Source organism: Pelophylax lessonae (genome assembly GCF_965119305.1).
Source record: "Pelophylax lessonae genome assembly, chromosome: 9".
Classification (NCBI taxonomy): Eukaryota; Metazoa; Chordata; class Amphibia; order Anura; family Ranidae; genus Pelophylax; species Pelophylax lessonae.
The window spans coordinates 54,577,822-54,601,417 of record NC_138776.1 but is presented as its reverse complement, the minus strand read 5'-3'; the positions used below and the strand labels follow the sequence as shown (position 1 = coordinate 54,601,417).

The 23,596-nt window shown below is 46.6% G+C and overlaps 1 protein-coding gene across 1 annotated transcript in view; it reads right to left on the bottom strand.

Annotated features, from left to right (window-relative positions):
- ATRNL1 (attractin like 1) overlaps nt 1-23,596 on the bottom strand; it is a 1,075,574-nt gene that overhangs the window by 196,830 nt on the left and 855,148 nt on the right. The window contains exon 27 of the mRNA XM_082267948.1: nt 7,405-7,512. Coding sequence (XP_082124074.1) covers nt 7,405-7,512 — 108 coding nt within the window. The remainder of the gene's footprint in view (nt 1-7,404; nt 7,513-23,596) is intronic.

The following is a 23,596-nucleotide window of genomic DNA, read 5'->3' as shown; positions in this document are numbered from 1 at the left end:
AATGAGCACGGTGGAGAGAGAGCTCCAGGATTTTTTTATATTGCCCGTCTTCTCTTACCAACTCCATTCTCCAACGTGGTCCCTGACTTCCTCCTTGGTCCAGCACTTGCAGTCCTCTATGGGCGGAATGACACTGTGAAGCCCAGTCTATTGTATTACCCCCCCCCCCCCCCCCAGGGGCATGCAGGTGGGCTCACAGTACTTCAGGACTAAGCAGTGCTTTTGCATCACTGAGTGAGAACTGCTTGGTCCTTAAGAAATTCCTGCCGCCAGAAGAAGAGATGTCACTGGGCTGGCGAAATAACTTTAAGCGTTCTGCTTTAAATAAACAATTGAAATAATTTAGTTATCTGTTAATAAGTGCAAAAAAAGACACAGGTTCATCTTGACAAAAGACTGTTTTGAGTCTATTAACTCCTGTGCTCTTTGACTGTGGACTACAGAACCCCTCTATGTTATGGAGAGTCCTAGAGTCACAACACTGCTCCTCAATAGATACAGTAGACTAAGCAAGTACTGCTGCCAGAGACCAGCTGATTAATTGGATTCTCAGAGCACTATGGGATAGCTAGTGAACACAGCTCACGTACAGAAAGAAACAGCTTCAGTTTGTTTCAATCAGCCTGCTTAAAAGAAGTATGTTACCGGCTGAATTACCAGGTGAAAACAGAGGGAAAAAAAAGAAAAACCTAGAAAAAAAAAAAAAAAAAAAAGAACTGATGTAGCCACCGCATCTAAGGACTGGTAAGCTGCAATATATTAGATGTTTGTGTTTGATACTCCTTTAAGTAATGACAGTTAATGCTGAATAAAACAGGCTCATTTCAGAAATGTAAAAATTGCTCTGGTCCATAGGGGGTGTACAGGGGTGGTTAAAAAAAACCAAAAAAAAAAACGAAAAGGTCTTAAATAATTTCACCTCACCCTGCCACAAGATGAAGACCAATACTGATGATTTTGAATTTGGTAACTTTGTAGTAAAGCGTGAGCTACTGAGCTTTGTAAAGCTCAAGCTTATTTTTAACCAAAGTGGCTAAGGAGAGCCTATATAAAACGTATGAAAAAGAGTGCAGAGTATAAATAACACTTCGGGGGAAATAAAGAATGGTGCAGGCTTTAGGCTTCTTCTAAACTGCAGCTCCAAATCAACAATAGGGATGTAAGCCCCTTTATTATTAGAAGTGATCTGCTCCCTGTTCTTTACCATGTTTGTGACAGACACAGTACAGAAGGCAGTTCAGCTGGAGCGGTATGCTGGCAGTTTATATCCCATATACCAGATCTGACCTGGCTGAGATCTGCGGCAGTTTACCATAGTCATAAGGTGAAGAACCCACCCCAGTTTCTTTATCACTCTATAATAGAAACTGATGCGGGTGGCTCAGATTGACCTGAAACAGGCCTGATCTAATTAGTTAATGTGGCGCACACCACTCACACCAGTTTCCTGATTGGTTAATTCCCCTGTTTGAATTCAACCTGATTTAGCCTGTGTGCTCCTGTTTAAGGTGAGGCCCCCCATACAACATCCCCCATAACTAAAGCCATTGCCGTATTGGTACGGGTCTTCTCTTCCATTATAGAAATAAACATTTCCTATAAACAAAGCCTGCCAGGAATTCCTGATCACCATTTCTGGAGTCACTATGTTTATATAATCCAGAAAATTCAGGTAGATGGTGGGGGAGGGGATATAAGCTCCAGCTGCGATATAGATGAGGCGGCCCAGACCCCGATCATGGCACGTATAAACAACTCTGCGCTGTTTACTGACTCGTCTTACAATATGACAAGAAGCGACTTAAACAAACAAACCCAAAAGACAGATAAAGCTGAAGAATGTTGACTGAAATAAGGTAATGACCAGTGGAGAACTCCCAGAACGCAGATACGCTAAGTTTAAAGGAGAACTCCAGGTGGAACAGAATGTAAACACAATGACTAAAGTCTCATAGAAGCTGTAACAATTTAAAAGTGATTTTCATTTTAAATTTCTCAAGGTCTGGGAACCATGGATCTCGGATGAGTTCCCCTCCCTCCAACCAGCTTGTTCAGGCCTTATCTAAATGCTCCCGAGTCTGAGATGTCCCCTTCCCTTCTTTCTTCTTTTCTCTAGAATTTGATCCTCTCTTATTCCCCTCTACCCTCTTTTCTGGCTCCTCTTTATCCTTATTTATACAGCTGCTGTCTTCTCAGGTTGGTTGCAGGAGATGAGCTACCCCTGGGGTGACTGAGTACGCCGTGGGAATATCGCCTTTTTCATTTTTTGCATTTGCTGCTTATCGGTATCATCCCAATGGTTTAGAATTGTTTAGCATTGGTTGCCATGATTGTAAGGCCCCATGCACACAGGGCATATTTGCAGCTGCTGTTAGCAGCATCAGACGTTTTTTTTTGCAGCTGCAGAACGCCCATCCATGTTATTCTATGACCTCATGCACACATAGAGCTTTTAGGAGCTCCAAGTGGCAAAGGGGTTTAATAGCTGCAAAAAAACCCCAGGACCAGTGAGTTCTGGAGCTGCAGCATCAAGCTGTAAAAACGTCTGACACTGCTAAAGGCTGAATAACATTGCTTAACTTCTTGCCGCCCGCGCTATAGCCGAAAGACGGCTACAGCGCGGGCTCTAATTTCCGGGAGGCCGTCTTTAAGCGGCCTCCCAGTGACAGGCTCCCCACGCGCTCCCGCGAGCGCACATCGGGGAAAGTCTGTGTCGGCCATGTCCCTTGGACACAGCCAATCACAGATCGTGGTAAATGGCAATCACAGCGGCCATTTACCACGTGATCGGACCATGCAATGAGAGATGATCTCATATGTAAACATATGAGATCATCTCTCATCGCCAGCTCTCCTTCCTCACACAGAGACTGCATGTGAGGAAGGAGGAGAGCCGAACAGCGGTTAGGGGACACAGAAAAATGTAATCAGGGCACTGATCACCAGTGCCCTGATTACAAAAGAGGTAAATAAAATACAATAAGTGCCCACCATCAGTGCCCGCCATCAGTGCCCCCAATCAGTGCATATAGTGCTGCCAGTCAGTGCCCATCAGTGCCTGCTCATCTAGGCACTGATGGGCACTGACTAGCAGCATTATGGGCACTGAGTGTGGGCACTGATGGTGCTGCCCATCAGTGCTCATCAGTGCCACCCGTCAGTGTCCAGCAATGCCGCTTCTCAGTGCCGCCTCTCAGTGCCCATCATTGCCGCCTCTCAGTGCCCAGCAGTGCCACCTCTCAGTGCCCAGCAGTGCCACCTCTCAGTGCCCAGCAGTGCCACCTATCAGTGCTCATCAGTGCCGCCTATCAGTGCCACCTATCAGTGCTCATCAGTGTGGCATATTAGTTCCTCCTCATCAGTGCCACCTCATCAGTGCCCATAAGTGCCACCTCATCAGTGCCCATAAGTGCCACCTAATCAGTTCCCATCAGTGCCGCCTCATCAGCGCACATCAGTGAAGGAGAAAAAATCATTTATTTTCAAAATTTACTCGCAGAAAATAAGAAAAACTTTTTTTTTTCAAAATTTTCTGTCTTTTTTCTTTTTTTTTTGTAAGAAATAAAAAACCCAGAGATGATTAAAGACCACCAAAAGAAAGCTCTATTTATGTGAAAAAAATTATATAAATTTCATATGGGTACAGTGTAGCATGACCGCGCAATTGTCATTCAAACTGTGAGAGCGCTGAAAGCTGAAAATTGGCCTGGGCAGGAAGGGGGTGAAAGTGCCCTGTAGGCAAGTGGTTAAACAGCGTTAAGCCACGTTATACGTTTTTTATTTACCGGCGGGGGGGATCCCCACGCCGTTTTTTTTCCCCATTTTGGCGTGGAGCTCCCTCTCAAGACTCTCACAGCGCAAGTCAGGATGATCCAACTTGCGGTGCGCCTTCCATTCAAATCAATAGGCTCCCATAGGGAACCATTGATTTTGAATGGAGGCAGAAAAAAACGCTGCTAAAAGCGACGTGGCCAAACGTGCAATTACGCCAATGGAAAAAGCTACTGAAAGCACGTTTTTATAGCTGCTTTCTCCGGGCGTTAGAAATGGCTCTGCAGCTCATTTTTTCTGACGCCCTGTGTGCATGGGGCCTAACCCTTGCTGATTATTCTGTAATTCCCCATCATCCTTTAGTCTCTGCGTGGGCGATTTTTTAGCTTGCTTTTTATTTCCAAGTAGTCATTTCAAAACACATTGCACAGGCATGGTCCAATGTTTGAAACCCACCCTGAGAAATTCCAGGAAGTCATTGCTGGAATGCATGTAATCAGGAAAAGACTGAAAAAAGGCTGCATGAGAGAAGCAGCACGGAGATGTAACAAAGGATGAAAAAAGATAAAAACAATGATTTTTAAAAAATGGCAACTTTTTATGAGACACAGCGCAAGAGAGGGAAAGGAAAATATGGATGAATCTCCAACTCTCCCTTCATCTCTAACCTTGTAAAAGAGAGTCTAGGAGGCACTAATGCTCATTGAGTCTTGTGGTGTTGGATATAAACAAATACTGGGGGCCATAGTTGTCTGGCCAGGGTAAGTATGCAACCGTGGAGGGCAAGGGCAGGTTAGGTTAGGTCATGGTAAAGGGCCAAATGTAAGTCCTTTTTATGTATAGCTCTTAAGGCAGTTGTAAAGGTTACATTTTTTTACCTGCAATAATAAACATGTTATACTTACCTGCTCACAGAGTGGCCCGAACCTTCTCATTTTAGGTACAATATATATATATATTTTAATATGTATCAGAATTATTATTAAAATACTTTAGCAGGTACAATACATGCAGGCAGTGAAACAAAATGAATGTTGTTCCTTCGAGCTAAACAGGTTTAGCATCTTTTTTGGGAATTGCAGCGAGCACAGCACTCTCTCATATGACTAAATAAATGAAATAGTGCCGTTTAATATAAAGTACTCCAGATATAAATATAAAGTGCAATATACAATCGGTATTAAATACAAATAATAAACAATCAAATGAATATGTAAATAATTGAATGACAATCAATCATATGAGTTAAAGTGCAAAGCGTGCCATTGTGCTCAACATATAAATAGGTGAATGGATAAATAAATATGAAATTGGTGAATAGATATTGGATGTGAAAACGTATTGCAAATAATATTGTCTTTTTTTTAACGTGATAAAAGTGCTGGCGACAATCTTCCGTGATATAAGTATTTCACTTCCCAAAAACTCGATATAAAGTCCACTTTACGGTGATAAAATAGTGTATCCAGTAGCAGCCTCCGTAGTGAAATGTGCCTTCACCGCAACACCCTACATGACTGGGTCCTCACCTCCTGCGACCTAGCGATTAAGCATAGGTATCACAGCGCAGTTTACCCTTTAAGTGTTCGCCTTTCCTGGAGTTATAGATGGTATACCAGCCCCTCAGGAGAGTGTCACACTCTGGATAACTTCCCTCAGGTAACCAATCGGTGTCACATAAAAGAAGGCTCCAATAATGCTTACATCTTCTTTAAAAAAAAATTTTTAATTAAGCAAAGTACTCACATTTACTGGGTGCTATAGTGTACCAAGCATAAAACAACCTTTAGTAATGGTCTCTTGTAACCGCATGTGATGGCAACCGGGTGGGAATGGAGTATCTGTGCGTGCTGCTCCTTCACTTCCTGGTCTAAGCAGAACACCGTCCAGGCCCCTCCCCACATGCAGGCAGTGACCCTAGGGAGGAACACATAGGCTGTGCCCCAGGGAATCACACAATGGTGGTGATTCTGGGGGAAAAACACATGGGTAGTGACCCCTAAAAAGGTGCACACAGGCAGTTACCCTGGGAAGGTACACACAGGCGGTTACACTGGAAAGGTACACACGGGCGGTCACCCCAGGTAGATAGATGCAGGTGGTCACCCCCCCCCCGGGAAGGTACACAGGAGCGGTCACCCTGGAAAGGTACACAGGGGCGGTCATCCTGGAAAGGTACACAGGGGCGGTCACCCTGGAAAGGTACACAGGGGCGGTCACCCTGGAAAGGTACACAGGGGCGGTCACCCTGGAAAGGTACACAGGGGCAGTCACCCTGGAAAGGTACACAGGGGCGGTCACCCTGGAAAGGTACACAGGGGCGGTCACCCTGGAAAGGTACACAGGGGCGGTCACCCTGGAAAGGTACACAGGGGCAGGCACACCAGGAAGGATACACAGGGGCAAGCAACCTGGGAAGTTACACGTGGGCAGTCACCCAAGGAAGGTACACAGGACAATCAACCCCAGGAAGGGACACATGGACAGTGACACTAGAGAGGGACCAGGGCTGCTGTTAGAAATTATGGGGCCCCTTACGGCCTTTCTGATGGAGCCCCCCAACCCGCCTCCACCCTCCTGAGATGCAGTGGAACAGCAGCACTGACTTTATCTTCCTACACCCCGAAACTGAAAAAACAGTCTCTCCTCTGCTCCCAAATCTGATGACGTGATGGGCCCAGGGAAATGTAATTTAAGTCCTGGTAAGCAAATAGGAGCGGGGGGTGAGGTCTAGTCAAATTCATTTAGGCAGAAATAAAAACAATAAAGCTGCCCAGGCCCCCGTTTAGCTGATGAGGCCTGGGCCCAGTAAACACGAGGACCAGTTGTACTGCCTTATCAGCTGCCCTGGGAGGCACACACAGGTGATGACCCCAGGGAAGCACACACAGGGGGAGGTACACACTGGCACTGACCCCAGGGAGGTACACATGTGCAGTAATCCCAGGGAGGTACACATGAAGATATTCACTGTAAACGTATGTTTTATGAACCATGAAAAAGGACAGAACGCGACCACCTCGCCACCCTCCTGCGTTTTATAAAAAAATCAGAGCGGCGTTGCCGCGAGAAACGTGGCACATTGTAAATCACAGCGGGCCATTTGTGATCTTTGCATGTTTCTGCCTCTTTGTGGATGACAGTAAAGGGCCCATTTCACGGGCGATTGCATTCTTGTAACTCTACGCACAGCAATTTCCACTTTCTCCCTTCCATTAAGACAGCTCGAGAGTCGATAGCATGGCCATTAGCCGCAAATGAAAACATCGCTCGGCGCTTATACTCCTTCAAACTCCCAAATGAGAAGGAAGCGCTGAAGTGCGGCTTCACGCACAGAAAACAACTAATAAAGGTGCGTTCGGAAACAAGGTGAGCCGAATAATTGAGGTGTGATCATGTTTAAAGAGCGGCAGCTGCAAGAAAACAGCGGGGACACTTTGCTGTGTCTAGTGACATCACCGAGGCGATCCGTGCCCTATACCTCAGTGATGGGCTTAGTCTGATAGGCCGTGCTCTTTTCATCCCTGACCTTGTAAAATTGCATTTTTTAGCCAAGACATTTTTCAATGATTACTAAGATCATATAGGGTCTTTGTATCATCAATAAAGCCAGATAGATTTGGCAGTTACTACCTCTGCCGGCGCTCGCAAACATTCCACCTGCTCCGCTCCGACTTCTAGCGTCACATCCACCGAGGCAAAAGGACGACTCGCCATCTGCTGACGCTCTCGCATGAGTTGCTGCAAGGAAACAAAAAAAAAGGATATTAGAAAAGAAACTATAAATATATTAACATAAAATATTAAAAAAACTATTGAAAAATAAAATTACACGTGGAACAAAACACTGAAACATTTTCAATGTAAACGGAATAAGACAAATCATAATGTTTTTTTTAACCCCTTTCCTGCCCACCCCAGTGTCCCTTTAATAACTTCAGCTCCGGAAGGTTTTACCCCCTAATGACCAGACCATTTTTTGTGATTCGGCACTGCGTTAATTTAACGAAAAATTGCGCTGCCGTGCGACGCTGTACCCAAGTACAATTGATGTCCTCCCCCCCCCACAAATAGAGCTTTCTTTTGGTGGTATTTGATCACCTCTGCGGCTTTTAGATTTTGCACTATTAACAAAAAAATAGCGACAATTTTGAAAAACAACACAAAAACTTTCTGCTATAAAACATTCCCAATAAAAAAATTAAAAAAATCTATTTTTTTTTTTTAGCCTTTTAGGCCAATTTGTATACATATTTTTGGTAAAAAAATCCCAAAAAGCGTATTTTAATTGGTTTGCGCAAAAGTTATAGCGTTTACAAACTACCGGATAGATTTTTGGACTTTTTTTTATTAGGAATGGCGACAATCAGCAATTTTTAGCGGGACTGCGACATTGCGGCGGACAGAACGGACCCCTAACTGACATTTTTAACACTTCTTGGGGACCAGTGACATTAAAACCGTAATCAGTGCTAAATATTATGCACTGTTACTGTATAAATGACACTGGCAGGGTAGGGGTTAACACTGGGGGTGATCAAAGGGGTTAATGTATGCCTAACTGTGCTTACTCGCTGTGGGGGGAAGGGCTCTGACAGGCAAACAGAGATCTGGCTTTCAGCTTAGCTGAAACTCCTAATCTCTCTCTGCCTGTGTGACAGAAGACTTGCCTGCTTTGTTTACATAAGCAGGCGGGTCTTCTGTCAGTTTCTCTGGCAATCCTCCCATGGCCCGCCTCCTGCTGTGTCTAAAATAGATCTACGTGACCTGGAGCAGCCGAGCCACCCTGGCGCAGTATATTTGCGTGGTGCGGTCGGCAAATGGTTAGAAGGAGGAAGGAAGGGTCAATAATCATGTGACCACTGTGATTGGCTGTTACAGTGGTTACATGATATGGAGACGGTCAGGAGCTGGGATTGAGAGCTGACTTTTACAGCTCAGTCTCTGTGCTGGGAGCACACTGTCAGCACATAAACATTGGCCACCCATTTGTGCAATTTAGGCCACAAAGTACACTCTTTTGTCGCCGTATATGTTTTAGGCGGGCAGCAACAGGTTAAGATTACAACAAAAGCTTTCTCATTTAAAAATGAACAACTGATCATACCTAAAGCATTTCAAACCAGTCAATCTATGCACCAAAGGAGCTTACAGTCTAATGTCCAACCACAGCCACACTTTTTTTATTTTTATTATACATTTATAGTATACTGCAAATCTCTGACATATATTGCAGTGCTATACAGAGAACAGTGAGCTGATCACATCAGTCTCTGCACTAAATAAGCTTAAACTCCAATGCCCCCCACCCCATCACACACTAATATTATTATACATGTATATAGCTCTGACATAGTCTGCAGTGCTGTACAGAGATTACTGAGCCAGTTACATCAGTCTCTCCACCAGGTGGTGCTGTTCTGCAAGGTGCTGCTGGCTCACCCTGCTTTGGTCTCAGCTGGAGGAAACATCAAGCCTGGGAGCTTTCCTACAGGCTTCTTCCCAGGGCTGGCCTTAGGTGTTCAAGCGCCCTGTGCGAGCTGATCCTGTGGCGCCCCCACCAGCGCCCTGCACATTTTTTCTTGCACTTCATTTGACTTTTCTTTTTTATGATCACTACAAACTTAGCCCCCCTTACATTAGAGACCCCCCTTGCATCAGAGACCCCCAACGGAGCCCCTCTTACAACAGAAACCCCCCAACGGAGACCCCTTACAACAGAAACCCCCCACAGAGGCCCTACTTACATCAGAGACCCCCCACACAGAGCACCCTTACAGCAGAGAGCCCCCAGCCCCCACAAAGAGCCCCCTTTACATCAGAGACCCCCCACACAGAGCCCCCCTTACATCAAAGACCCCCACACAGAGCCCCCTTACACCAGAGACCCCCCACACAGAGCCCCCTTACACCAGAGACCCCCACACAGAGCCCCCTTACATCAAAGACCCCCCACACAGCACCCCCTTACATCAAAGACCCCCCACACAAAGCCCCCTTTACATCAGAGACCCCCCACACAAAGCCCCCTTACTTTAGAGACCCCTCACACAAAGCCCCCCTTACATCCAGAGACCCCAACACAGAGCCCCCTTACATCAGAGACCATCCCCACAGAGCCCCTCTTACATCAGAGCCCCCCACAGAGCTCCTCCTACATCAGAGCCCTCCCACACAGAGCCCCCCTTACATCAGAGCCCCATACATCAGAGCCCTCCCACACAGAGCCCCCCTTACATCAGAGACCCCCCACACAAAGACCCCCCACACAAAGCCCCCTTTACATCAGAGACCCCCCACACAGAGCCCCCCTTACATCAGAGACCCCCCACACAAAGCCCCCTTACTTTAGATACCCCTCACATCAGAGACCCCAACACAGAGCCCCCTTACATCAGAGACCATCCCCACAGAGCCCCCTTACATCAGAGCCCCCCCATAGAGCCCCTCCACACAGAGCTCCCCTTACATCAGAGCCCTCCCACACAGAGCCCCCCTTACATCAGAGACCCCCCACACAGAGCCCCCTTACATCAGAGACCCCCCACACCAAAGACCCCCCCCACACAAAGCCCCCTTTACATCAGAGACCGCCCACACAGAGCCCCCCCCCTTACATTTGATGCAGGAGAGCGCTTATTTACCTTAGTATGGAGGCTTACCTAGAGAAGAAGGGGCGGGAGGAGGGGGAGCCGACGATCTCTCCTCTGGCATCCCTGGCCTGGAGAGGAGGGGATCTGTCAGTGGCGGGCACTGGCGGATCTGAGGCTGAGTTGTGTGTGATACACAGCTCAGCCCTGCAGCTATAGAAGACACAGGCACAGCGGGAGGTAAGCGGCGGCCGTGGCCTGTGTTAACCCTCTCCATGCCGCGGTCGCCACTTACCTCCCACTGTGCGGCCTGATCATGTACGAGCTGCGATGGCCGCACGGCGCCCCTTTTGCCCATGGCGCCCTGTGCGGCCGCACAGCTCGCACACCCCAAAGGCCGGCCCTGCTTCTTCCCCATCACCATGCAGCGGGTGGGGGAGGATGAAGGTGGAGGCTCTGCAGAGGCTCTGAGGCCTACACCATGTGCTCAAGCTGCAATGGATCCTGGGCTTGTCCCTATGCAAGGGGAATCCTTACTAGCCTTCCAGGACAGAGTGGTGAATCGACTTTGTCGCATTACCAAGGAGGAACAGAAGCTTGTTGTCCTAAAAGCAGATTTCAGGAAAAAGAAATCTCTGCATAGTAAGACTGGGAGCAGTAAGAGGGAAGACTCCAAGCTGAAGTCTCTGGAGGAGGCATTGAAAAAGCAGGAGAAATTGGTCACCTCTCTGAAGGAGAGCAGCAGTGTGTTTAAGGAGAAGTATGAAAATGAGGAGAGATTCCAACAGATGAAGGAGAGTGCCAGTGTGAGTAACAGCCAGAGGGTGTATGCCACAGCAACAGCGACAGTACGAATGGGGGGTAAGGAAGTGGCTTCACATGGTGGCCCCAGTACTACTCCTGTCTCAGGATCTGTCGTGTCTGAGTCGGTATCTGCCCCCCTCCCTCCCAGCACCACCTCCTGGGTCATCTCAGGAGGTTGTTGAGGAAAATGTTCGCAATCGATCCCTTCATTAGGAGGTTAGAGTGCGGACCTTTGTGAGGGGTGCCTTTGGGCAATCCTGGTGAGCCTCCTTTGAGGGTTGTGGCCTATGCTGATGACATGTCTGTTTTCATCTCTGGGACGGAGGAGGCAGAGGAGGTGGTCTCGGTGATGGAGCAGTATGTAAAGACAAACTGGCTCAAAGATCAATCAGGATAAGAGTGCAGTTTTTTTGGATGGGAGAGGCAGGCGATATCTTTGAGCTTCCGGACACCTTCCCAGAGCCCCCGCAGGAAATTTAAGTTTTAGGCATCAAATTTGGTCCCGGCGATTACGGCCTTGCAAATTGGGAAAGCAGGCTACAAGATGCCGATGCCAAGGTTGCCAGCTGGAAGGAATGGAACCTCTGTTACAGGGAAAGGATTAACCTGATTAAAACATACCTGATCCCAGTATTTCTGTATGTCAGCTTTGTCTGTGTTTTGCCAGTGTCTCTCTATGCAAAAATTTACAGCTGTTTCTTCCAGCTGTTATGGAGGAACAAACTGAACCTCATTAGGAGGTCTGTAACCTACCTTCCCAGGTGAATAGGTGGCCTAGGTATGGTCAACCCGGTGATATTCTTTTCTCTGATATTTTTGAAATATCATAAACATAATTTTTAACATGCTGGCAGAGGAACTGCCTGGGTGGGTTGGTATTTTTCAGTCCTGATTTAGGCCTTTTCTGTGAAGCTGGGAGAATGGTGGGCCAGTGAAAGGTCTGAGGGTCCGACATGGTAAGCTCCCATTTTACGTTGCCCCGTGCCTGAAAATGCTTCAGCAGTGGCAAGTGACAGCGGAGGAAATTAAGTCTTCTCCTAGGAAGGCCCTGGACAGGAATCTGCCTTTAGCGAGCCACTGGCCTTGAGGGATTGCCCAGGCCCTGTTATGAGGGAGGGTCTGCGTTTGATTAATCTAGAGAGAATCCCTTTAAAATTTCGGGATTTGGCCTGGCTCTCGTTCCATGGCAGACTCTATGTGAAGGGCAACTTGAAGCATTGCTCTGCGGAGAACCGTGGTTGTCCAAGAGTGGAGTGTGGCAGTGTGGAGGAGACGATGGACCATTTCTTGCTTCAGTGCCCCTTCAATATAGAAGTCTATAAAGCGGGTGGGTGGGGCTCTCTGTATCCCTTTCCTTTCCCGCTTGAGTTATGCGGAGTGGTTGTATGGGTCTTTTGAGTCGCATCGGGATTTTGATTTTCAGACACTTTTTTTTAGTTAGCTTAGTAGTCCGTTACTTCACGTGGAATGCACGGTGTCAGGTTTCCATTGGGGAAAAAGTCCTTCATGTCGAGGTGGTGGTGCACAACATTCTGGGTGAGGTTGGGAAGATTCGGGGTCTTGAGAAGGACAGGTGGCGGCCGGGGGCCTGGAGAAAGGCGTGGAGGACTGTCAGGTCCCTGTCCTTTCCGCCCCCTAGATTTTTAAAAGATCAGATTTTTGGAAAGAGGCTGCATGCATGGGATAAATGTGTAATTGTTTCTTAGCCTGAAGGTGTGTTTAGGTGGAGGTTAGGGCTTTGTTGTGCATTATAATAATAATAATAACATATACCTTTGTTTCTATATTTGGTTCTGTTTATGTTTTCTGTCAAAAAAGCTACTTGTTTTTTTTATGCTGAAGTAAGCTACTTTTTGTTTGTTTATATATCATTTATTTATTATGTGTATATATAAATATGTTTTTATTATGTTGTGTGTAAGATTTTTAATAAACAAAAATTTACACTCTAATGTCCCACCACAGTCACATAGACATATTCCATAGTGCTGTACAAAGAACACTGACCCGATCACATCAGTCTTTGCACCATAGGAGCTTACACTCGACGTTGAGCATATAACTCAGCAGTGCCCCCGATGTATGGCCTCTTCCGCAGCAACTCCAGGACTGCTCCATTTTAATAGCTCGGTTTCTATAATTTAATTATAGAGAGAACTAGCTGCTAATTAAACGTCTTCTAATTACGTGTCTCTAATAATGGATAATGTATGTGTAAAGCGTCTAATTCACGACAAGAGGGAAATTAGCCATCACTAATTGTGCTCTCATTAAAGGCGCCTCCCCTTAACGGGTTAAACAAGGGGATGAAGCATTGTTGGAGATCCAAAACAGTGGAGTGCCGGGAACGTCAACACACTGCCAGGTCCGGCTCTAGAATGATATTCACCGGTAACAACACCAACCAATCATAAGATCTGTCATCAAATTAACATCAGATTTATATATGGAGGAGATCAGAATAGTGGAGATGATCCTATGAGTGTCTGCTCATGTTTATAAACATTGCTCCTTATTCTATAATGTGCGATTAGACCTGTATATTTGTTTATGGGGCAGACATCTTTACTCATTACATAGGCAGTCTCTGCTTTCTGCTTAGGAGTGCTGTATAGTGATTGTGCTCCACTGTTCCTCCCTCACCATAGAAGTTTACTGGCCTGAAAATGACACACACTATCTACCTGCCTAGTCCTCCCTAAGAACAGAAGCCAGAGAGAAAACAGGCATGCAGGGTACAAATGCAGCTCTATTCTGTACGCAATATGTCGGGGGGGGGGGGGGCATGTCTGTTATATCCTAACTAGATAGATAGACAATGAGACATATAGCTACTATGATAGACAGATAGATATCAGATAGACAGACAAAGAGACATATAGACAGATAGATACAGTATATAGATTCATACATACGTAGAAACTATAAGAGATAGATATCTATCCCCTGCTGACGAAGTTGTTTGAGTGACGCAACGCGTACGGGGGGCGGAGCCTGCTCACACATGCAGCATCTATCCATCCGAGCCTGTCATGCCCGCACTGCCTAAGTGCTTTGACATCTGAGTTTAATTGTTTATATTGTCATAGTTACATAGTGGTCGAGGTTGAATAAAGACAATAGTCCATCCAGTTCAACCTGTGTAGGTGTGTGTGGCTGTAATCATCTCACATAGCCCTGTCAAATCCAATAAATCATTATTCAGGGAGCACTAGGTGCCTTTTATTTACTTTTTCATTATACGATATCCTCGAGTTTGAGAGGAGGAGGAGGCGGTAATCCCGGCATTGTCCTAGGACCTTGGTAGTGCAAACAGCGTATGTGGCTCATTGCAATATATGAGTCAGAAAATTGGGAGATGAGCTGCTATTGAGCACTTTATTAGCACATGGATCCACTTGTGTGAAATTGGAGCACCAGCACTTTATTTTGCATCCTTGCACGACACAGAAGGATATTTTTAATTATGGACTTGGCACACTAAAATTTTTTAAAAAGATTTGTTCACAGTATTATTGGTTATTTTACCGTGTGATTGTTTTATATTTATCCCTGTCACATAATTTATTTATTTATCGGAATACTTACCACCTATTGTCATCAAAATTTTTGGTGTTTTATTAATTTGATATTTATGCTTAATATCACTTTTTCATTTAATTATTGTCACTATATTGTTTAGGGCTCTTTCACACGGTCCGCCTCCGCAGGCGGATCAGTGTTGCTCAGCGGGGATCGATCCGCGATCCCCGCTGAGCCGGGCGGATGACAGCTCCGTCTCCGCTTGCAGAGCGGAGAGGGAGGTGTCTCAGCACCCGCTGCCCTCTATGGGGGATCGGATGAGAGCGGGCCGCTTGTCCGCTCTCATCAGATCCGCTCCGCTCCGATTACTGAACGGATGGAAAAATAGGGTTTCCATCCGTCCAGATTTCAGCACAGGATCGGATGCGGATGGCAGCGGGTGTCAGCGGAGGTGTCTCCGCTGACACCCGCTGCCCCATAGAGCTGCATGGAGGATCCGATCAGATCCGCCTAAAAAACTGACAGGCGGATCTGATCGGACCGCCCGTGTGAAAGAGCCCTTAGTCTCCTTTGGCGCTGCATTAATTGGATTACATACCTGTATATATGTTTATGGGACAGACATCTTTACTCATTACATAGGCAGTCTCTGCTTTCTGCTTAGTAGAGCTGTATAGTGATTGTGCTCCACTGTTCCACCCACACCATAGAAGTTTACTAGAAGATAGTAGACACACACTATCTACCTGCCTAGTCCTCCCTAAGAATAACAGAAGCCAGAGAGAAAACAGGCATGCAGGAAACAAATGCAGCTTTATTCTAGACGCAATATGGCGGGGGGGGGGGTTGGCAGGTCTGTTATATCCTAACCTAACTAGATAGATAAACAATGAGACATATAGATACTATGATAGACAGATCGATATCAGATAGACAGACAAAGAGACAGATAGATACAGCATATAGATACATACATACGTAGAAACTATAAGGGATAGATATCTAATTGATAGATTTTTCTTTTTTTAATAAAAAGTGTTCCTAGTTAACCCTTACTTTACCAAAAGCCCTAACTCCTTTTTTCTCTTCTCACTTTAACTTATTTTCTTGCTGATTTGTTTGTTTTTTTCCTTCTAACCACTAATATTTAATCATGTTTGTATTGTTTTGTTCATTTATTTTTAGCGCCGGTTCACATTACCGCGACGCTACTTCCCGGGGCGACCTCCGAGATCGCGGTGCGAGCAGCCGCCACGGACTTCATAACATTGAAGTCTATGGCGGTCGACTCCTGGTCGCCCCAAAGAAGCTCCGGACCCTTTTTCTAGGTCAGAGCGACTTGTGTCGCTCCTATTAGAACGGGTCCGCAGCTTCCCTATGGGAGGCGACCTGCGGCGACCAGGTCGCCTCACAGGTCGCCCTAGTGTGAACCGAGCCTTAGTGTCCAGTCAAATAAAAGGCAAAACATTAAAACAAAATATTTTGAAATTCTTTGTACCAGAATAAATAGTTACCTAGAAATATTTTACACTATTTACCCCTCCAGAAAAGATTTCTCCTCCAACCCTGAGCAGTGGTTCATTTCCCTCTCTAGCCATTTAATTGGAAGAGATCTGCAACAGTGAATGGCGTTGATAGCTGATCACAGCGCACATAATCACACTTTCCTGCAAATGAAAGGCAATTAGGCACATGGCCTGGTCTGTGCAGGAGAGTTAGCGCAGCGGGCGCCATGTCACTGTGGCTGCGTCCTTCCTGTGATTTTATACCTGCATTATTCCGGTGTATCCTGATAGTGGATGACAATTGTGACTGGGATTGAGAGAGAATGTCTAATGACAGGAGCCTGAGCGATATGAACATTCCTGCTATCCCATCTGCTGGCTCTATGTGGTATCTGACCAGCCGGAGGAGAGGGAACTGTCCATGTTCATATTATTCTGACCTTTTCCAGAACAAATCACAGCATCCCCCCCCCCCCCCCATTACAAAATACTAACATTCAAAAATAAAAGATCGCTAGGCATCTGCAGGCCATTGGTTCATACAAGTCCATGCTGTATGGTCAGAATGGGGGGCAAGTAAAGTACAAAGTATAGAATACCTCTAGGGCCTTGGGGGGGGGGGGGGGGAAATTGTTAGTTTAACCATGGTTTACTGCTCCCTGACTGCCGAGCCACAGGTTGCCACCAGGAATGTTATTACATCTTCGCGGTGGAGCCAAAATGATACCACAGGTCACATTCAGCAGGCAGTAACCGCTGCCAAATGCAACCTATTCAGGTCAATAGGGCAGCTCTGCAACCATGTGTTATGCACAGGGATGCTGCACAGTGGTGTGGGCTTTCAAGGGTTAAGAGTTCGCTAACACTTGCATTGGTCTTTGAAGAGCGATCTGCATTCAGTTCTCCATTCAGAGAGTATTTCACAGGCAGTGAGGAGGGGGTGTATCCCCCCTGCTTGCTTTAACCCCATGAACCCCATATTAGCACACTGCAACCAAAGGCGTTGCATGCGATTGTGGGGCCCTTACTGAAAGGCCCCTTTCATTTGTATTGGTCACGCTCGGTGGGTGCTGCACCTTTCATTACTGTCACAGCTGTGGCATTTGTACAAATCTGGTCCAGATCCTGCAGCTAAAGGGGGAGCAGTTGGGGCGGTATTAAAAACACAGCTCAACTCCAGGGTTTTACCACTTCCCAATCACATGCATGAACAACCCCAAAAAACGCATCTATGAGGGGACCTATCGCCTCAAAGCTGCCTGTCAAGTGTCTCTGGAAAGTGATCCCTTTTCAGAGGGGCAGCAAACACAGCTGCAAGTGTAAATAAGACCTAAGAGAGATCACAATTCTCCCCTGACAATGCCTTTATCTGCTTTTCTCTCCAGAAAGACGGCACCATATTTTTTAAGGCATCATCCAGGGTCACCATCTACTTCCTGGACTGAGATTCTGGCTCAGAGATGACACAATCATGTAAATCCTTGTGCCTTCGCAGTTCCTGCTTGTGTTTTTGAAAGGGGTCACTATGGTAAATAGTTGGGTAAATTCCCCCCAGAGACATCAATAGAAACCTTCAGGGGCAGGGGGGTGGGAGATGTAGGGTCAGGGGGGTGGGAGATGTAGGGTCAGGGGGGTGGGAGATGTAGGGGCAGCGGGGGTGGGAGATGTAGGGGCGGGGGGGTGAGAGATGTAGGGGCAGAGGGAGTGGGAGATATAGGGGCAGGGGGGGTGAGAGATGTAGGGGCAGGGGGGGGGGGTGAGAGATGTAGGGGCAGGGGTGTGGTGGGAGATGTAGGGGTGGGGGTGGGAGATGTAGGGGCAGGGGTGTGGTGGGAGATGTAGGGGTGGGAGATGTAGGGGCAGGGGGGTGGGAGATGTAGGGGCAGGGGGGGTGGGAGATGTAGGGGCAGGGGGGGTGGGAGATATAGGGCCAGGGGGGGTGGGAGATGTAGGGGCAGCGGGGGTGGGAGATTTAGGGGCAGGGGGAGGTGGGAGATGTAGGGGCAGGGGGAGTGGGAGATGTAGGGGCAGGGGGAGTGGGAGATATAGGGGCAGGGGGAGTGGGAGATGTAGAAGCAGGGGGAGTGGGAGATGTAGGGGCAGGGGTTGTGGCAGATGTAGGGGCAGGGGGGGTGGGAGATGTAGGGGCGGGGGGTGGGAGATGTAGGGGCAGGGGGGGGGTAGGAGATGTAGGGGGGGTGGGAGATGTAGGGGCAGGGGGGTGGGAGATATAGGGACAGGGGGGGTGGGAGATATAGGGACAGGGGGGGTAGGAGATATAGGGGCAGGGGGGTGGGAGATATAGGGACAGGGGGGTGGGAGATGTAGGGGCAGGGGGGGGTGGGAGATGTAGGGGCGGGGGGGTGGGAGATATAGGGGCAGGGGGGTGGAAGGTATAGGGTCGGGGGGGTGGAAGGTATAGGGGCAGGGGGGTTGGAGATATAGGGGCAGGGGGGTGGGAGATATAGGGACAGGGGGGTGGGAGATGTAGGGGCAGGGGGGTAGGAGATATAAGAGAAGTAGTGCCACACCACGAGGTTAGAGTCCAAAGATTGCTTATTTCAGTTATTATTATTATTATACAGTATTTTTATAGCCCCAACATTTGCGCAGCGTTTTACAACATGAAGGCAGACATTACAGTTACAACACAACTTGATACAAGAGGAATCAGAGTTAAAACACACACAAGATTTGTAACTGTAGCCAACACGTTTCGGGAGTCTGAGCCCGCCCCCTTCGTCAGGGCTCGTACTGTGTGTAGAAGGGTAGATAAGTAGGGTCAGGAGAGTAATAAAAATGATGGTCCTGGAGATTCAAGGACATGCTCTGGAATTGCAGCTTACAGCACAAATATTATTGGTATTTTCAGGTACTTCTAAGTGACGTTGGCGGGGGCCTCTTTGGTGAGATTTACGGCACGGGCTCTCTGAGCGTGGAATAACCTGGAGGAGGAGGAGCAGGTGACGGAGAAATTTGCAGAATATCTATAATGCAGATGAGAGCCGAGCAGTTCAATGTGCTAATAGCAGAGTAATCACATTCTGCAGCAATTTTACATTTCCAAGCCATCCGATAATGGCCGCACTCAGGTCATTTGTGCCATTACCGAGCGCTGTTTGCCGAGCACAAGCAGTTGTTGTGCAGAGCTATTAGAGAGCGTTAGAGACCAGCAATGTCTTTTTTTGTCTCTTTAAAGCTGCAGTGTCTGCCGTCTGCCCGGCCATTCTTTTAAAGCGTTTTTTTATGATGTGACCAAGGCAAGGCCGCCAATTTATTTTGTTAACCACTTGCCGACCGCACGATGTAGTTTTACTGCGGCAGGCTGGCTCAGCTGAACAAATCAACGTAGGGGTACGTCGGTTCGCTGGAGTGCTCCTGGGGGCGAGCGCGCACCGGCGGCGCTCTCCCGCCCCTACTAGGCAGCGGGGATGCCGATCCACGGGACCGACGGCCGCGATTGCCGTCGGGCACCCGCGATCGCTCCCCGCTGAGAGAGAAGGATGGTCAGCTATTGTAAACACAGCAGAAGGTTGTTCTCTCTGAAATGAGGACAGAGCACCTGTGATCCTTCTATATAGGATCACAGGTCTCTATGGTCATTTCACAAGTCCCTCCCCCCACAGTTAGAAAACACTCCCCTAGGCTCACCCTTTGATCACCCCTAGGGTTAACCCCTTCCCTGCCAGTGTCATTATTACAGTAACAGTGCATATTTTCAGCACTGATTATTGTAGTAATGTCACTGGTCCCCCCCAAAAGTGTAAAAAATGTCAGTTAGGGGTCCAATCTGTCCGCCACAATGTCGCAGTCCTGCTAAAAATCCCAGATCGCCGCCATTACTAGTAATAATAATAAAAAATAACTAAAAATGACATAAATATTTCCCCTAGTTTGTAGACGCGATAACTTTTGCGCAAACCAATCAAAATACACTTATATCGATTTTTACCAAAAATATGTAACAGAATACAAATTGGCCTAAAAGGATGAAAAATTTAGATTTTTACATTTTTTGGGAGGGAAAGTTATATAGCAGAAAGCGAAAAAAATATATATTTTTTTTCAGAATAAGCGTTTTTTCTTTTTGTCTATAGCTCAAACAATAAAAATCGCACAGGTGATCAAATACCCCAAAAAGAAAGCTCTATTTGTGGAGAAAAAAAAAACATAAATTTGGGTACAGTGTCGCACGACCGCGCAATTTTCCATTAAAGTAACGCATTGTTGAATCACAAAAAATGGCCTGGTCATTAAGGGGGCAAATCCTTCCAGTCCAGAACTGGTTAAATCTGAACTCCAGTCTTACCTTCAGTCTTGCACAGTTGTACCGGCTCCTCTCTTGTACTGAAATTGCTTACTCTGATATCACTTCACACCATGAGCTTCCCACAATGTGCATTAGAAGCTGCAACGAGCCAGACACAGCCGCCCTCATTTTCTAGCTGGAGGACACCCAGAATCATCTAGCTCAGTGTTTCTCAACCTTTTTTCAGTCAAGGCACCCTCTAAAATTATGAACAGTCTTGAGGCACCCTCTAAAATTATGGACAATCTTGAGGCACCTTTTAAAATTATGGACAATCTTGAGGCACCCCATTCTAAACTGTAAAAGTGATTCTAATAGTTTTACATAATGCAGCAACATCTACATATGTAGGACACCCAACATTGGAGGTGATTTATTCTTCCAAAGAAAATACACCTTTGCAAACTGGTACTGACTAGTATTCCTATGTTTCTCTTCTCCCTCAGTTTTTCTCCATCACTCAGCTAATGTGACCCCAAAGCTCATTAGAGAGAGAAGCAAGGGAGGGTCAAACAACGATGGTATTTAGGCAACTAACATCCTCCTTATTAACTGATAATGTCATTGGTCCTTAGGAGGTCGGCAGGTAGAAGGTCGTAATGGTGAACAATGAAAACCTGTGGCTTTGTGTAACTATAAGGCAGGTTTCATCCACCCACGGCCTTGTATATAATTTTATGCAATTGTAAGGCATTTTGCCAAGGCACCTTTGAAGAAACTTAATGGCACCCCGGTTGAAAAAGGCTGATCTAGCTCTTTCCTCCTCAGCCTAACTGACCCTAGCCCATCCCTTTTCATTCATCGTGGATTTTCGTTTTTTCAGTCATAGAGGCTCAGTATTGCATATAGGTGTTATCTTGGTTGGTCTGCATGGAAAAGCAGCCTGCCTATGAACACCCACTCCTCCAGATTCAAATCAGAATATTCCCAAACACACATTTCTGAAAGTGGCTGTAAGAAAATGAACACATTCAAACCAAGAAGTATGTCACCAGCCCACCAAGGATCTCCAGAACGGGTCCAAAACTTTATTCAACTATCACATTATAGTTACAGAAGTGACGTTTCAGAGCCTGGCAGGTCCCTTTTATCAGGCTCTGAGGAAGGGAGCACGCCTACCCAAACGCGTCAGATATTTGTCATCCCCAATGCTGCAGTTGTGAATGATACGTTTTTTTTCTTCCCATGTTTGTATTCTTTTGGCGATTTTTCAATAAACATAGAATTGGAGTTGAAGGTAATTCAATAGGCATTTGCGCCCTCCTTTTTTTTTCTTTATAGTGATTTGGAGTTTCCCCGCTCAAGCAGAGCAGCTTCGCTAGAAACATTAATAAGTATCGGAGTGAGTGATGAGGTTCGACGGATTATGTGAGGACATGATCGTGGGGTTCATTTACAAAAAGTGCAAAATCTGGTGCAGCTGTGCATGGAAACCAATCAGCTTCTAACGTCAGCTTGTTCAATTAAAGTTTGACAAAAAAAAATCTGGAAGCTGATCGGTTCCTCCGCAGAGCTGCACCAGATTCTGCATTCTATAGTTTTAGTAAATCAACCTCCATGTGACATCATGTCAAATCAGGCATGGAACTCCTCCAGACTGAAAACCACCCATTAAAGCATAACTCCACTTTTGTTGAGAAAAAAAAACATTCCCCTCTGGGTGATCTCTGTACATTACAAGGATTTTAACAATCTTTGTTGCAGATTCCTACATTTTGTTATTCTGAAGAAATCATTGTTTGTTCCTCTGTGCTGAGTGGGTCTAATGGGAGGGGTTTCATAATTATCAATCAGCTGTGCAGCTGCAGGACACTAATGAGGAAATCTGCTGGGCCTGCATCCCTTTAGACGTGTTCCTATTGGGAGTACCTCACCAAAAATTACATTTTAGTTACAGGGGATGCCTGAAATCTGACTTGTATCTTAGTGCAGACTTCTGGGAAAAGTGGTGAGCCAATCAAACAAGCAGGAAATTATTTTTCTGGTGGGTGTGGTCAGTATACATTCTGTGTACAGAACACCTCCAGGTAGCCATATTGCATTGCATTTTCAGAAAATTACAGCGGCTGCAGATTGAAAAGGAAAGGTCATTTTTAATAACATTCAATTACAATATGATTTGTGTCACAATTGCTGATTGTTTTTCCCCACGAAAGTGGAGTTACCCTTTAAGGCATTTTATTTCCATTTACATAACTCTTCCCAAAGGACAGCCCATTGCTTGCTGGGGCAGGCTGCTGTAGCTGTTGACTTTTAATACTAGGACACTTACCTGTCCTGGAGTCCAGCGATGTCGGCACCGCAGGTGCTGCCACCGCCATTGCCGGTGAGGGAACCCGGCAGTGAAGCCTTGCGGCTTCATGGGCGGGTTCCTAATGCGCATGCGCATTCGGATTGGCTCCGGGGCAGGGGAAGGAGGAGGGGGCCAAACTTCCGAGGGACAGATTCGCGGCACTGTCTCCTGGAAGTGGGGAAGGGTACCTGTCAAAACTAGGTACCCATTCCCCCCTCCCCCCTGAAAGGTGCCAAATGTGGCCCCGGAGGGGGGGGGGGGGGAAGCAAATGAGCGAAAGTTCCACTTTTGGGTGGAACTCCGCTTTAAAGTAAACCCTCCAATCGCTTTCAGCCAAGGAAAAACCTTGGCCTCTGTTTAATCTTCAACTGCTATGGTGCTGTACAAGTGATCAGTAATGAAATCAGTCATTGGATGGTTTGACAGTTTGGTTGCAAGCACAACCAATGTGACAGTTCCATTCCCGGCACATGTCAGGAATGTAACCTTTATTTTAAAACTGTTAAACCGTTGGGTTTACTTCCGCTTTAATAGTCCAATGAGCAGGCCTGAAAGAGCGGAAAAGACAGGAAACTGCATAACTGAAGCATGGTGTCACCCTCTAGCGATTCACAATGATAACTTTAAGAAATTACAAACTTTTTGTCAGTTTAGTATTTGTACTTTAACTGGAGCTTCACATTTAAAGATATAGACACCCTTATCTGATAATTGGAATGGCTGCACTTGTTACCTTTGAGCCAATAAGAAACTATTTCTGGGTTGCCATGGGTTACGGCCCCCGCTGCTCTTTACCATAATA